The 14,860-nt window shown below is 34.6% G+C and overlaps 1 protein-coding gene across 6 annotated transcripts in view; it reads left to right on the forward strand.

The window, feature by feature from the left end:
• The window catches only part of ZNF521 (zinc finger protein 521), a 265,922-nt gene that overhangs the window by 26,320 nt on the left and 224,742 nt on the right, over positions 1–14,860 (forward strand). For all 6 annotated transcript variants that reach the window (XM_039844117.1, XM_039844124.1, XM_039844100.1 and 3 more), the window contains one exon: positions 1,479–1,658. Coding sequence is in view for 4 of the 6 variants with exons in the window: in XM_039844100.1 (XP_039700034.1) it covers positions 1,479–1,658 (180 nt within the window). In the remaining 2 variants the exon portion in view is untranslated. The remainder of the gene's footprint in view (positions 1–1,478; positions 1,659–14,860) is intronic.

Below are 14,860 nucleotides of genomic sequence, written 5' to 3' on the forward strand. Positions count from 1 at the left end.
TGCTCTTTGAGATGGGAATTCTGCTTTTTTCTTAAACCCAAGAGATTACTCTGTATGTCGAATGTGAGTTGATTTTGGCATATGTGAATCGTTTGAAGGGTGGTGATATAGTTAAGTTTATTGCAGACATGAAGAAAGGCTTTGAAACAACTGCCAGCAAAAAGGGAGCATAGTTACCTGTAGAAGTAGGGTTTGTAGAAGTGTTATTCCATGCAAGATAGCAGAAAGCACTTTAAGATACTTATGGACTTTTCTAAGAAATTTGGACTAATTTTGTTTCTGAATTCTTGATTATAACATTTCAAATATTTATCTTCCCATTTAGAAAAAATTGACTACAGATAATGCATTACATATTTCTTAGATATTTCGATACAACTCTTTTGTAACTAATTACTCTATTTTGAGACATAATTTATTTCTGACTTTGGAGGACTTTTTGCTATTAGAAATTAATGTCCCATAAATTAAGTCATAGATTATATGGTCCTCATTATCCCTAAACAGGCATAGTCTCTCTCTCCCTCCCTCCTTTTGCTTTTCTGCAAAGAGGGGCAGCAATGCCATGATGTTTGGAGATACCTCTCTAAAACAAGCCAAAGGATAGCATAAAAAATCAAACAAGTATTTCAAGTATTTATTGAGTTTTATGTGAAAACATTACTTGTATTTTACTCTTTAATTCCCCCTTGCTATGTTCGTAGCATGCTTAGGATTAAAATGGAACTATTTTTCGTTTTCCCATTTTTTAGTTTTCAATGTTGGTAATGCCAACTCAAATTGTTGACTAGATTATAATTTAAAATTTTTCTTTGTGTATTTTGTTTTATTTTTTGCTGATTTTCAAAACAACAGACATCACAAGGTATTTACACTTGAAGTTGTGTTTGTAAGAATATTTGGCTGTGTAGTAGAGCTTATTTTGCTATCACTGTCTAGCAAATAATGGGGTAACTGTGTGTTTTGACCAGTTCTTAAGTAAAGGTCAATTTCATGCCTATGGTAATTAGCTTAGCTTATTCTAGACTTTTGGCTAATTCTGGTAATTTCTCATGAAAGAGTATATTTAACAGAAAAGAAATTCATTCTTAAGCACAGTGGTTTTTTTTTCCTCTTTCCATTGGAGACTGTTTAATTTTAAAAATGACTTGTCTCTCTTTTTTAAAGCTACCCCCCACCCCCCAAAAAAAGACTATGAAAAAGTGGCAAAGTTAACCATAAGGGTGGCAAATTATTTGGAAGAGGAGATGGGAAAAGGGCTACATAGTGAAGAAGAAAAGAAAAACCTCAGACATCACAAACTGAAAAATTTTAGGGAAGACTCACTTTTTATTCTTCTGTAATAAAATCTGCCATAAAGCCCTCCCGTTGCAACTTTGAGGAAAATTGTGTTTCTGTTTTTGGTAGCAAGAAGATTAAATGTTACTTTAAAATAACCTGTCTTTAAACTCAATACTTACAGTTTTGATTTTTTTCAGACCCCAACTGTAAACTTGAAGACAAGGCTGAAGATGGAGAGGCAATAGACTGTAAGAAGAGGCCGGAAGACGGAGAGGAGTTAGAGGACGAGGCTGTGCACAGCTGTGACAGCTGCCTGCAGGTGTTCGAATCACTGAGCGATATCACGGAACACAAGATTAATCAATGTCAGCTGACAGGTAAACAATACTTATCACTTCTTGTCTTCTCACTGTTTTATTTCTGATTTTTCAGTTCATTTCCCCTCCCCCCTTCTAATTATTTTACTCCTATTCTTAAATACCTAGCTAAGTAAGTCTAGAAGTGCTTTAGAAAGTATTCTAAGATGGTGATTTAGGGCAAACTCAGTGTCAGTTTTTCTTAGCTTTCGAATTGTACCTAGATTTTAATAGTTAATGGATATATTTTCATTTCCACTTTTTTCTCAAATTACAGTAATGCCTGATAGGTGCTAACACTGGGTAGCTGAAATAAAGTTTAAGAATATCTTCTGAATATTTTTTTCAAAGAAATTTAGTATGCATTACATTGTTCTAGTTTAAATATTATCTCCTCAAGGGAACTTTTCTTGATCCTTCTCTGGCTGAGTTTGGTGCATTTTTGTGTTACCATAAAGTTCGGTGCTTATTTATTCTTGAGTATCACAGTTTTTACTGCATGTATTAACTTTTCCATCTCCTTCATTAGACTGAAAGCTCGTGGATGGCAGGAACTGTCTTATTCATCATTGTAGTCTCTGAGACTTTGGCCCGTAATAGGTATTCACTAAGGCACAGACGCTATGCTGCTATACAGTTCATGGGAACAATCAGATTTAAAATGACATGAAGCATGCCCTGTTGAATTTAATTGTTATCTAAAACTAAAGCTTGATTTACCTGATTTCTACCTTCTTTAAAAATATATTAATAAAAATATACAAGAATGTACTATATAAGACTAAGTGGGACATTTTAGGTAGATATCTTTTTTTAGACTCATGTCATTTTTCTCTTGCTATATTGGAAGCTGACACTGCGTGTGTGTGTGTGCGTGCGTGTGTGTGTATGTGTGTGTGTGTGTGTGTTTGTAGTTCTCTTCCTCTATCTTATTTTCTTAGCACAAATCTTTCTTCAATTAACCATGTATAGGAAATGTATTTACTAGGCAAGTGGTTCTCCAACTGTTTTCCACAGAATATTGATATTTTTGTAAGATTTTAATAGGTGTTCCATTTTAACAAGGTTTCTTGATACAGATTATTGTGAAAATGTTGGATTAAATCCAATTAAATAGACTTCTTTATTAAGGTGCACTGTGGCTTCTCAAGAAGGGATTGCATTAAGTTTATTATTTTCTTTCAGAAAACCCATTTTCAGTTTTTGGAACATAAGAATGGGAATTGATGAAGCTTATATGAACATTGACCGTGTACCTACTTTTTGTTGTTTTCGGTAAATTTTATTTTGATACAATTCCAAATTCATAGAAAAATTACAAGCATAGTATGTGTAACTCCCATAATACCATTTACCTGATTCACCAACTGTTTACAGTTTACACCATTTACTTTATCATTGTCTCTCTTTCATCAGTTTTTCTTAATCATTTGAGAGAAGGTTGGAGATATCACACTCTTCTTAATATATCCTGCATATTTCCTGAGAGCAAATACATTCTCTTACATGACAACAGCACACTATTCAAAATCAGGAAAGATAACATTTAACACTGTAGAATACTATTATCTAATCCACAATCAAAGTTTAAATTTCAACAATTGTTTCAATAATATCCTTTAGAGCTCTTTTTTTTTTTTCCTCTTCTAGGATTCAGGGTCATGCATTACATTTAATTGTCAGGTCTCTTTTCTTTCCCTTCACTTGGAATGACCTCTCAGCTTTTCTTTGCCTTTCTTGATGAGTACCTACCAGCTACTTTATAGGATAACCCTCTGTATTTGGGTTTATTTGATGTTCCCTCATGATTAAATTCAAGTTATTTATGTACGTGCATGGCAAGAACACCACCAAGTGATGTGCTCTTCTCAGGCCGTCAGATCCCGAAATGAGTGATGTTGATTTGTCCCAATGTGAGTCAACAGTGAATACTCATTTAAGGTGGTGTCCACCAACTTTTTCCAGTGTAAAGTTACTATTTTTCTTTTGTAAATAATAAGCAATTTGTGGGAAGATACTTTGTCATTATGTAAATATACTCATCCTAAAATATCTATGTTAACTCTACAATTTTTGTATTTTTGTATTAGTTGGCCTCCTGTTATACTGTTCTTTCTTATTCATTCATTTGTTTATTCATATCACCATGTACTTTTGAAGTTTTATTCAGAAGGTCATAATTTAGTACTATCATTTTGAGATCCAGAATGCCCAAGATTTAGCCAGTGGGATTTCGTTCAGACTGGGTCCTGTGTCAGTTTACTATGTCTCCATTATTGTTTGAGGACTTACTTAGTTTCTGCTGCATTTAGATGCTCCAGGCTTATCATGTTCTTGTCTCAGTCCTGCAATCAGCCTTTTTTCCAAGGGGCCCTTGTTCCTTTAAGAGAACGAAGGTATTTAGAAACCAATATATGAGCACTGTGTGCTCGTTGTTATAGGTATATCGATTATAGTAGACCTTTCAGTAGACAGAATTAGGAAATGTATATGTATATTGAATATAGTATATTGAATATAATTCATAAAATACACATATATGCACATAAGTATATTTTTCTCTCTTTAATAAGAACCATATGTTTTTATGGGCACCTCTAATTAAATCCAACACTTCTGGTACATCTTAGTGTTTTTCCTTTCCTTGTCCTACCTTTTTTAGCAGTGAGAAACCTAGCTTCTATCATCTTCAATATGTTTACTCATGTTCTCGAATCTAGAATATACATTAAAAGTTCCAAAATTGCTTATTCATATCATCATGATAAGCAGACCAACTAACAAGCTTAAATGTCGTTTATAAATATTGTTATAATTTTTAGCATAACTTTTACATACAGTGAAATATATAAATTGTAAGTGTATCATTTGATGAATTTTGAAAAAATACATATACCATTGTGATTCACATTTCTTTTAAGATAGTTGCTTGCACCCTAGAAATTTCCCTTGTACCCCTTTCCAATCAATAATGTTCTACTAGAAGTAACTAGCTTTTAAGTTTTTTAAATTATAGATTAGTTTTGACTGTTCTAGAATGTCTTATAAGGGAAGTCACACAGTATGTACTTTTTTTTTATGGTCCAGCTTCTTTTGTTCAGCATATGTCTGTGAGATTCTTTATGTTGTGTATATGAGTAATTTGTTCTTTTTTTTTTTATCACTGAGCAGTATTTCATCTTATAATTTGTTTTTGATTCTCCTGCTGTTAGATATTTTGGTTATTTTTAGTTTTTGATTATTGTGAATAAAATTGTTGTGGACCTTTCTATACAGACCTTTTTGTGGACATATGTTTTATTTTTCTTGAGTTAATAAGTAGGAGTTGCTTAATAAGTAGGAATTGCTGGGTTGTGGGAGTAGGGTGGGGTATGGTTAACTGTATGAAAACTTCTGAACCTTTATCCATTGTTTACACCATTTTACACACCCACCAGTAATGTCTGAGAGTTCCAGTTGTGCATCCTTGCTAATATTTGTGTTACTAGTATTTTTAATTTTAGCATTTTGTTGGTGTATATAGGTATTCTTTGTGGGTTTATTTGCATTTTCTAGCTCATACATTTAATTGACTTCATTTAATACATTTTTTCCTCAGTGAATAAGTTTTGGAAAATCCTACTAAATGCGGGCAGTGGGTCCGATTCTATTTTCAGTGGAATAGTTAGTTCTTTAAAGGAAGCTTTATTGGTGTGGAATCAACACTAACATTAGGGTAAAGAAATGGGAACTTAACTGACATGGCCAGTACATACTATGCCAGCAAGAAATCTTACCTTAGGTAAGAGTGGGTTATCTCTCATGTGCAAGGTTAAAAACTAAACTTTAAATTTTACTTAGTGTTTACTTTTTATTGAGTTCTCATCATATAGTTATCCTTATGTTCAGCTCTATGAAATAGAAGCAAAATACAATATTCCTTTACAACTTTATATATTATATATCTGTTTCTTTTTATACTACACAACTTTAATATTAGTGAAGAAAATACTAGATTTTCAGCTCATAGTATGGCGAAGATAATATTTATGGGTTAAATATTGTTTTTCTCAAAACAAACAAACAAACCCAAACTCTAATAAAATATTTTGATCTTAAGCTTTCTAAAGCAGGGAATTTAGTCTCTGCTCACATAACAAAACATTTGACTCACAGGTAGGAAAACAGAGGCTTATTTATGACTTAATGAAACACATTTCAGGAAAGGCGAACCTGATGGACTTTGGTCCTGTTTATTGTTGTTCAGGATGCTTTCTTGGGGAGGTTGGTAGATTGATGAGGAAAAGCAGAAGAGGATCAGAGAGAGGGAGAGAGCAAAAAAGAGGGAGAAACAAACCAGGAATCATTCATGTCTGTTGAAGGTGTTAAAGCTGAAACTTGAATTGGCTAAGGTCTAATCTGGAAAAGATTAAAGACACTAGAAGCATTTTAATTAAAAAAGTAACATGATACTTTTACCTTCTTCCTTGAGTATATATAGCCTTTTAATGTAAGTTAGGAGGTCTGACTTTTAATTTTTGTTTCCTGCTGTTTGAGTTACTGCTTTTCTTGGTGCTGCTTCTACCCCCCCCCCCCACCCTGCCCCAGCTGATGGACAAAGTGCTAGTTTAGCAGAGGAGTATATTTCTATTTGTTTTCCTTCTCATTCTTAGTTTTACTCTGTCTTTCATTATTCTTTTTCATTCTTTTTGTCTTTTAACTTCATCTAGCCATATTTGTATCTTTGCTAATTTTCCTGATTCCTGTCCTTTCTTCAAGACTTAAATTTCTTTGTTGTTCATATTTCTCCTCTTTATTTCTCCCTGTTTTATAGTCTCTTGCTGTCCTCTCAACTTTTTTCTTTGCTTGTGGCTTACCTTTCCCTTCTATTAATTTTGCAGTGTTTACTTACATGTTCTGTCTTACTCAGGTAGACCTTAGTCTGAAGACTCTTTGGTGGACAATTTACATGAATAAAGAGGGAATTCTGAGTAGTGTACCCATGAGTTAAGTAAAGAGTAGAATAAGAGAGAAGGACATCTTAACACTTGTCAATTGCAAAAGAACAGAAAACTGAGATATTCTATTGTCATATGCCTATAGGAGTTACAGTAGTTGCATTGTCAGAGAACTGATAGGAACCTTCCCTTGAGGTTCCTCCCATCCTTTAACAGAGGGTTTCTTGGTACCTTAAGATCTGTTTTTTTTGGTGACTTTCATTCCCAAAGGTGAGGCCATTCCTATGAGAATATGCCTAGATGGAAACAGATTCACTCTATATCAAAAGTCTTGAAATCTTAGAATAGTTTTGCCAAGTGAGCCCAGACTAGACCAAGCATTAGAAAATGAAGTTCAAATATGGAACAAGATGATCAATTCTTGACCTAGATGTGAAAGTCATCTTAGGGATTGAGTATGCCCCAGGTCAATTCATGAGTAGATATCGGTAACCTGGACTGAACTGACAGACAGTAAGTCCAGGAGGAGACCCAGAGGTCTAAAGGGTCATACGCACAATACATGGAGTTCATCACTGATGTGGTATGCTTGAGTGTGAGCTCTATTCTAGACAAGCATCCTGATCTAGGAAAAGTGAAACAGTCCCTAAGGATAGTACGGGACAAGGTGGCACTCAAAAAGAGTTCTTTCTTCTTTGTCTCATGGTGCAATTTCCTCTAGTCTACAATTCAACATGTGTAAGTTATGTTCATCCCTGCTTGAAGGAATAAGGGGAAAGGTGAAAGAAAAAAATATTAAATCCTACTCTTCAATTTCAACAGTAGATGGAAGCCACCTGTCTTGCCCCAGCCTTGCTCTCTTTCTTGGAAGGAAAGAGAGTCTGGGAAGGGAGCGAAATCAACGCTCTAATGCTGTTGGGACTCTCTGGTGCAGAAGATAGATTAGCAAAATATATATTTAAAGAGGGAAAAGCACAGAGAACCTCTCATTTTACTAATCCACAAACCCTATCATTTCTTGCCAATTCCCTCAGGGGGTGGGGAGGGCTGGAAGCCAGAGAGGTCTCATCACACTTCTCAACAAAGATTTAATAGCAGGGTGTTATGAGGAAGGCTGAGATTACGGAGACTCTATTATGCTTACAAAGCCGAGTTAGAACTAGCATTGTAAATCATCAAAACTAAGCTATACTTCACAGGATAAATGTGTAAAGTGCATTTGGTAATATTGTATGCTTGTTGTTCTGAGTCATTTTTCTCTTCTCTCCTGCTAATTTGCAAACTTGAGTTGTCTCTTAAGTGTTCTTTCACATCATTAATGTGATTTGCCTCTGTGTAAATGCAGAAAAATCTAAATTGCAACGTATTCATTCTAAACCCTCTGGCCCACCATACTGTTGGTAAGATGAGTAGGTAGAGATATGTGTGACAGCAAGGATGTTGCACTTTGGGAGAACATGTTTGTAGACCAGGTTGATAAAGCCCTAACTGTATTTGTGGCTTCTTTACAAATATTATTACTGTACAAGTTCACATTTTTGAGGAAAATAAACTGAACCAAGGAGTGGACGCTGTACATCAGTATCAAATAGTATATGTTCACTTACTTTGATTTTAAACTTATGAGACTTCCTGGAAGCTTCACACAGATTTTGTGAACTGAAGACTTTTAGATGTCTGGAATTTTTTTGGCCAAAGAATTTTTTTAAAAAGTGAAAGACTTTTTTCCTTTCTAAATTAAAGTCTGATTGGTTCTCCTTGACAATCAAATACCATAACAGCTAGTTCTGTTGGCAGTGGGAATAAGGGAAACGAGTGCTTTATGGATGAAGCATCGTTTCCATAGAAGCATACTGAAACTATATTGTTTTCTTTTTCAAATCAGTTGAAATATTTTACATAAAATAAATGTGACATTTTAACTTTTTAGTTTATATCAATTAGGCTTATGTCATTATAACTTATTTTCATTTTTGTATATTAATTTCTATATTAACTCATTCATAATTTATTAATTTTTATATAATTATTTATATATTAAGGAACTGTATGTTTCATTTTCTTTTTTCTTCCATTTTGATCAATTCTTGGTTTCCTACCAAAAATATTTTCTTACTTTTTCAGCATACTTCATTCTTGAAATCCTCTAAGCTCTCAAAATGCAGTTTCATGGGCTCCGTTGAGTCCATTCCCAGCCCCCCTGCACATAGTTCTTATTTTTCAGGCTAGTGGTTTTCAAACTTTTTGGTAAAAAATAATTCATATGCATCTTCATAATAGGTATTTATTAATACATCACATATATGAATGATACAACATACACAAAAATAGAAATTGAAAAATGAAGTAAAGATGAACCAAACAGGTTTCGAAAATAAATTGATGTTCTTTCGAAGTCCTGGTCTAGATTCATGTATTTTGACAATTTATTTTAATGGTTGTGAGAGCTGGAAAAGTGATCTCAAAAACCACCAAAGAGAAAATATATGTTATTACAGTTCTTGATGAGGTTCATCATTATTAATGGTGAACATAATGGTATTTCTCAAATAATTTTTCTGATCTCAATTTTGTTTTTCTGGCATTTGGTCAGATCTCCTTAAAGTGTTTCTTACCCCTCCTTTATGCGGTGGCTGGCAAAGAGCTAGGAGTGGGAGGGCCAGCTTTGCCGCGTTTTGTTGATTACTTGTGTTCAACTATCAATATCATGTAGTTTCTTTGTGTAAAACTTTTTAAATCACTTTTCAAAATGTGGGGATTTTGTGTGAATTAGTTTGGTTAACATTAAATGAGATGAGCCATACATGTTTCACTGGGCATTAAGTAAACTATACTATTTCGAGATGTGGGAAGAGACCGAAAAAGCAAGGGTGCTCAGGCTGCTTTCAGGAAGGGCTGATTTGTTTATTGATGGCTATTTATGGTTGGCATCTAATCTGATTGTTTGCTAAATACTCAGAGTATCTTGACTACCATTTATTTCATCATGTGTTAAACAACTCAGTGGGTCTCTGCTCCTTACAGTTTTAGAGACAGTGGTGAGGCTAATAAGTGTGTTATTTTCTTAGTCTGGCAGGGCCCTTGCTAAGTTCTTCTACGCATTTACTGGAGAAAAAGCAATCCTCTATAATTAGTTCCAACCTCAGACCTGTTGGCTAAGTTAGCTCCTTTTTCTGGTTTTAGAGGAAGGGTCAGTTAAACTATTACCAGCTTTGAAAGCTTTGTGATCTTCCACATTGATTTTGCTATTTGTAAAACTTGATAATGCTGTGTAGTCTACCGTTCTCTTCTTGATATGTTTGTGAAATTCTCTACCAAAATGTGGATATAAAACAATCATTTTTAGATTCATTATTTCCTAGATGCTCTTTGAATGCCTTTAGACATTGTAATTGGGATTTACAAAAGGATTGTATCTATGAGTTACATTTTCCCACTGTGAATGATGAGTTATTACATGTATTAATTTATTAAAATTAAATAGTTTGAATGGTGGATGGGGTAATTTAAGAAAATTTCTCTGTATTTTTTGATGTTCTTTTTAAAATTAGGTGTTTTTACTCTCAGCCTTTGTTAATACCATTTGAATCACAAGAAAGCTACTGCTTATGAATGGAAAGTTCCTGAAAGATGAAATCTCCTAGAAATAGAAGATTTCTCACACTCATTTTATTTTTTACAAGTAAAACCTAAGTGGAGAATAATCCTGTGTTAGCTATGACTGTATTAGCAAATTATCTGCTCCTTGATTAATTTGAGATATTTTGAAGTTAGCATTTTGAAATGAATAGAATTCAAGAAGACAACTGGCATTATTAGTCTGTGTATTAAAAAAATGTTACCTTTTGGATGTCTTATGGAACCGCAGTTGATTCAGATAAATGGTTTTGCCTTAGTTATATAATTAATAACGAATATATAATCATCCAATTCTGTAGTTTCAGAATTTATTTGCTAAAAATTGTAAATAAAATGTCAAGAACACAAACCATGGGAGAATATCTTCAAGAATTTCCACCGTGTCCTTGATGGTCATTGATGGTAATTAAAGCTGTCACTGTGTCCCTGTGGAGAAGTATAAAAATTATAAATGAAGGGCTGTATTTGGGATGTGGAAACAGTGGGGCCTCTTTTGTGGGGGAAAATGAATTAAAAGAGACCAACTGTTTCCTCGGCCCTCTGCAGTCATTCAGTCTGACTTGTAAACAGAGCAATGTTTAGCTATGTGCACACAACATTTCTGCCACACATAGACTGTCCTAAAATGTGAAATTCAACATGATAAAGCTTAAGATGTTGACTTTTTATACTTTTGTATTACTGCACTTAAAAATTTTTTTTAATATAGGGTAGCTGTGATTGATAGATACCTACTTCCTTTATAGGGTAGTGAGTTGGCTAGAGTAGCTATTGAAAGTAGACTAATTCCCTATCCTTTCTTTTTGTGCTCAGTCCATGGCTGGGGATCTTGTCTTTGGGGAATGGCAGCAATGTCACAGATATCTATGACCTCTTAATAGGCCTTGGGAGGGGCAGGCAAGAATCAGCCTATGCTGTGCCTCAGGGCTTAGTTCCTTTAAACTTCAAGGAATTGGACTGGAACTCTCCGCTCCTCTTTTCTTTCGACTTTACCTTCAGGGGAAATTGATCGATTAGAGGTGATTATTCCACAAAGTCTGAACCCTTTTCCCCTCTTTGTTCCAATTGGGGCTTCTCAAAGTTTAAAGGGATTATGTCTCCTGGGTGAATTGTAGAATGAATTTAAGTAGATTATTGGGTGGAACTCTTTGAACACACCTTAAAAGTGCTAAAAAAATATATTTGGAACAGAAGAAAATATTCTAAGCAAAAGGAAAGAAAGACATTTGTTTCACTATAATAATAATGTAATTATATGGGGTATTTTTGAGCAAATGATAAGCTGTTAGAATGTAGAATCATAGTAGTGCTTCAAACCAAGAAAATAAGAGTCAGTGCAGTAAATGGATGAATGTGCAAAATCTGGATGGTGAGTAAGACTCTAATAGGACAGAAGACATCCATAAGTCACTGGGTTTATGTATGTCCTCTATTAAGCACACAGCAAGATTCTACTAACTGATGACAGTGTTTTCAAGGTTCTTTGTTTAATAACAATAAAAAAAGATGTATACAAAACTTTTTTTGCATGTGTGATATATTTGCCTTATGGACACTGTGGACCATGTTTGAATTATATTTACTACAACATCAATTTAATCCCGCTCCCCCCCTCCCCTTTTTTTTAAAATCTAATTCTAAGACTCTACCTACCCACAGAGCGGTATTAGCTCCCCCTGGTGACTGAATAACAATGTAGACAAGGATTATTGGGGTGATGAGCTTCATTAACTTTAACCTTTAAATGCATAATTAATATTAAGATGCATATAATAGGCATGCACACTGAATTACTTTCCAAGAAAAATTCCAATTAGTCTTGAGAAATGTCCATTTTCATGTCCGTTTATCTACATAATGAAGGCATGTCTATCTCATGTGGCTTTTTTGGAGTTGTACCCATTTTAATGACCCCAGAGCTCTTGGTTTTCTCATGTGGGAGATACTGGATCAGAGAGTAGATATTAAGATCTTCTATAAACTAGGAGATGATTACAAATGCAGAAAATAAAATTAAGAGCAGCAACAATTTACCTATCTCTGTCATTCTTGCAAAAAAACCTTTTTATAGAAGAAGATATCATTGTTAAAATGATTTAGAAGAAATATTCTTTAGAAAAAAACAGTTATACAATCAAACACAAAGATGTATTTTTTTTGTTGTTATATCAAGTGAACATTTTTCATTTAATTTACGAATTATTTATTGTATGTTTTTATTTCATGTTGCCTTTCAACTTAACTCTTATCTTTCAATTATAAAAATTTTCCCCATCATAATTACATTATCAGGTTGAAAGACTTTTGAAAATGCTTTTATAATCTTTTATAAAGAAATCTGTTAAATCTGTCATATACTTACTATTTCTTATTCATAATTTTATTTTCTGTGCCAAGTATTTGCTTTTCACCGGTGTTTTATACTGGTTATCAGAAAGCAATGTTCTGTAACTGTATGGATCTGGTTTAATATTTTATATTAAACATTATATATTATGCATTCAAAAGGAAAGATTTAAAATCTTATCTGGAAGCTAATATTTGAGTTGTTCTTTTGCTTCTTCTGTTCTTCTGAGTATTTTCAATAATTTAGCACCCCGTCCCTATCCTTTCACTCTTCCTTTCCCAGAGCTATGTTTTTAGGATATAGACCTTAGCTTATCGGTTTGTGTTTTCTTTTTGTTTTTCCACCAAGATACCTCTCTGTATAGGGAGAAAAGATGCAATCTTCTAAACCCAACCATTTTTGAGTATCATTATTTTTGGCCTGTGAAAATCTAACTGAAGCTCCTTTTGGAGTTATTTATATTATTTTGTCACTTGGCCTACAGTGATAGTATGGTTAGCAAGCAGCACAGCTGAACACAGCCCCTTCTCCCCACCTCATTTTATTTCTCCCTCCCTCTACTACATCCATCACTTTCTTCCTCAAGCACACTGCCTGCCCTTTGGAGTTCATTTATCCCAGTGCCTAGCAGAAGAGCCAAGGACCATGCTTTGTCTTAACTTTTGCTAGTGGTCACTCTTGGTGGAACCAGTGTTGGTGCCAAACAACAAGGTATTGAGAGCTTTCTTGTAAACAATGGTTTAAAACAGACAAGTGTTAATTAATACAAACGTTTTTTTCCATTGATGAGATACTGAGTTTAGCTTAGCATAATGAAAAGTAAATGGCACCATTTCTTGCTACGCTAAGAACATGCAGAGATAGTGAAATGAATAGCACCTCTTAGTAATTTGTTTTCCCAAGTACTGCTGTGCCCTCATCAATAATTCAGTTCAGTAAACTTTTATCAAGATCCTACTCTTTATCTAGTAAATACTAGAAATATAGGGCCCAGTATCTCCTGGGAGAAAAATGGTTGAAATAGGATCACTGAGCCCAAACTGGAGCTTCAGGGGTGGCTTCCTGGAGCATATGATGCCTATGTGAGGAGCAGGAGTTAGCTGGGGGAAGAAAGGCAAGGAGGGGGCCTTTTAAGCAAATAAAAGAAAAAAAAATAGGAGAGAGATAGGAAACAGCATAGTGTCGCTGGGGCAACTTCAAACTAGAGGAAAAAGTACAAGATAAGGAATTGTGAGAGAATAAGAATGTATTAGTTATATATTGCTATATAATAAACTACTCCAAAACTTTTTGATTTAAAGCAATAATCATGTATTATCTTAAAATTTCTATAGGTAAGAAGTTTGGGAGCAGCTGAACTAAGATTCTGGTTAAGGGTCTCTTATGAGGTTATAGTCAAGGTGTCGGACAGGGACAAGGTTATCTGAAGGCTTGGATGGGGCTGGGGGATCCATGTCCAAGCTCAATCACATGACTGCTGACCGAAGACCTCAGGTCTTCACTACATGGGCCTGACTATAGAGTAGCTAATACATGGAAGTTGGCAGTTGGCTTTTCATAGAACAAGTAATCTGAGAGGAAGAGGGAGAGGAAGGAACAAAAGAAGAGGTGGGGGGATATGGAAGCTGCAATGTCTTTTATGAAATAATGTTGGAATTGGCATACTATTACTTCTGTCATATTCTATTACTGGTCACACGGACAACCCCTGGTATAATATGAGAGAGAATTACACAAAAGCATGAATACTGGGAGATGGAGTTCGTTGGGAGCCATCTTTAGGGCTGATTACTGAAATAAACTGGGAAGAGAAGATAGGGTCTGGCCATTGGGGGTGGGGTGCTAAGAACTTAAATGTAATTCTTCCACCTGTGCATTTCATATACTTTGAGGAACCTCACAGATATCAGCCAGGTAGGCGTGGAGGTAGGAGATGAGTTAGCAGGGATCCCCCATTTCCTACAAATAGAACACCCCAGGCTGGGATTGTTTTATAAAATCTTATTTGAATATTGAATTTAGAAGCTTAAGGATTTTTGATAATTACTGATTTAGGCAGTGAGTAGCCTTTAATGGTTTTATATAGGGAAAAATGTTTAGTTGGATGGCATATGAAGAGTAGATTGGAGGAGAAATTAGAGGGGAGGGGATTCCACATAGGCAGTCTTGCAATTGCACTAGTAAGAGAAGATGGGGTTAAAACTAGTTCAGTGGTGATAAGAAAGGAGAAGAGGGTCAAATTCAATAAATATTTAGAAGGTAAAATCATCCAGATTTAGTGAGTGAGTTACTAGTAGTGG

Source organism: Pteropus medius, unplaced genomic scaffold, assembly GCF_902729225.1.
Source record: "Pteropus medius unplaced genomic scaffold, Ma_sr-lr_union100, whole genome shotgun sequence".
NCBI lineage: Eukaryota > Metazoa > Chordata > Mammalia > Chiroptera > Pteropodidae > Pteropus > Pteropus medius.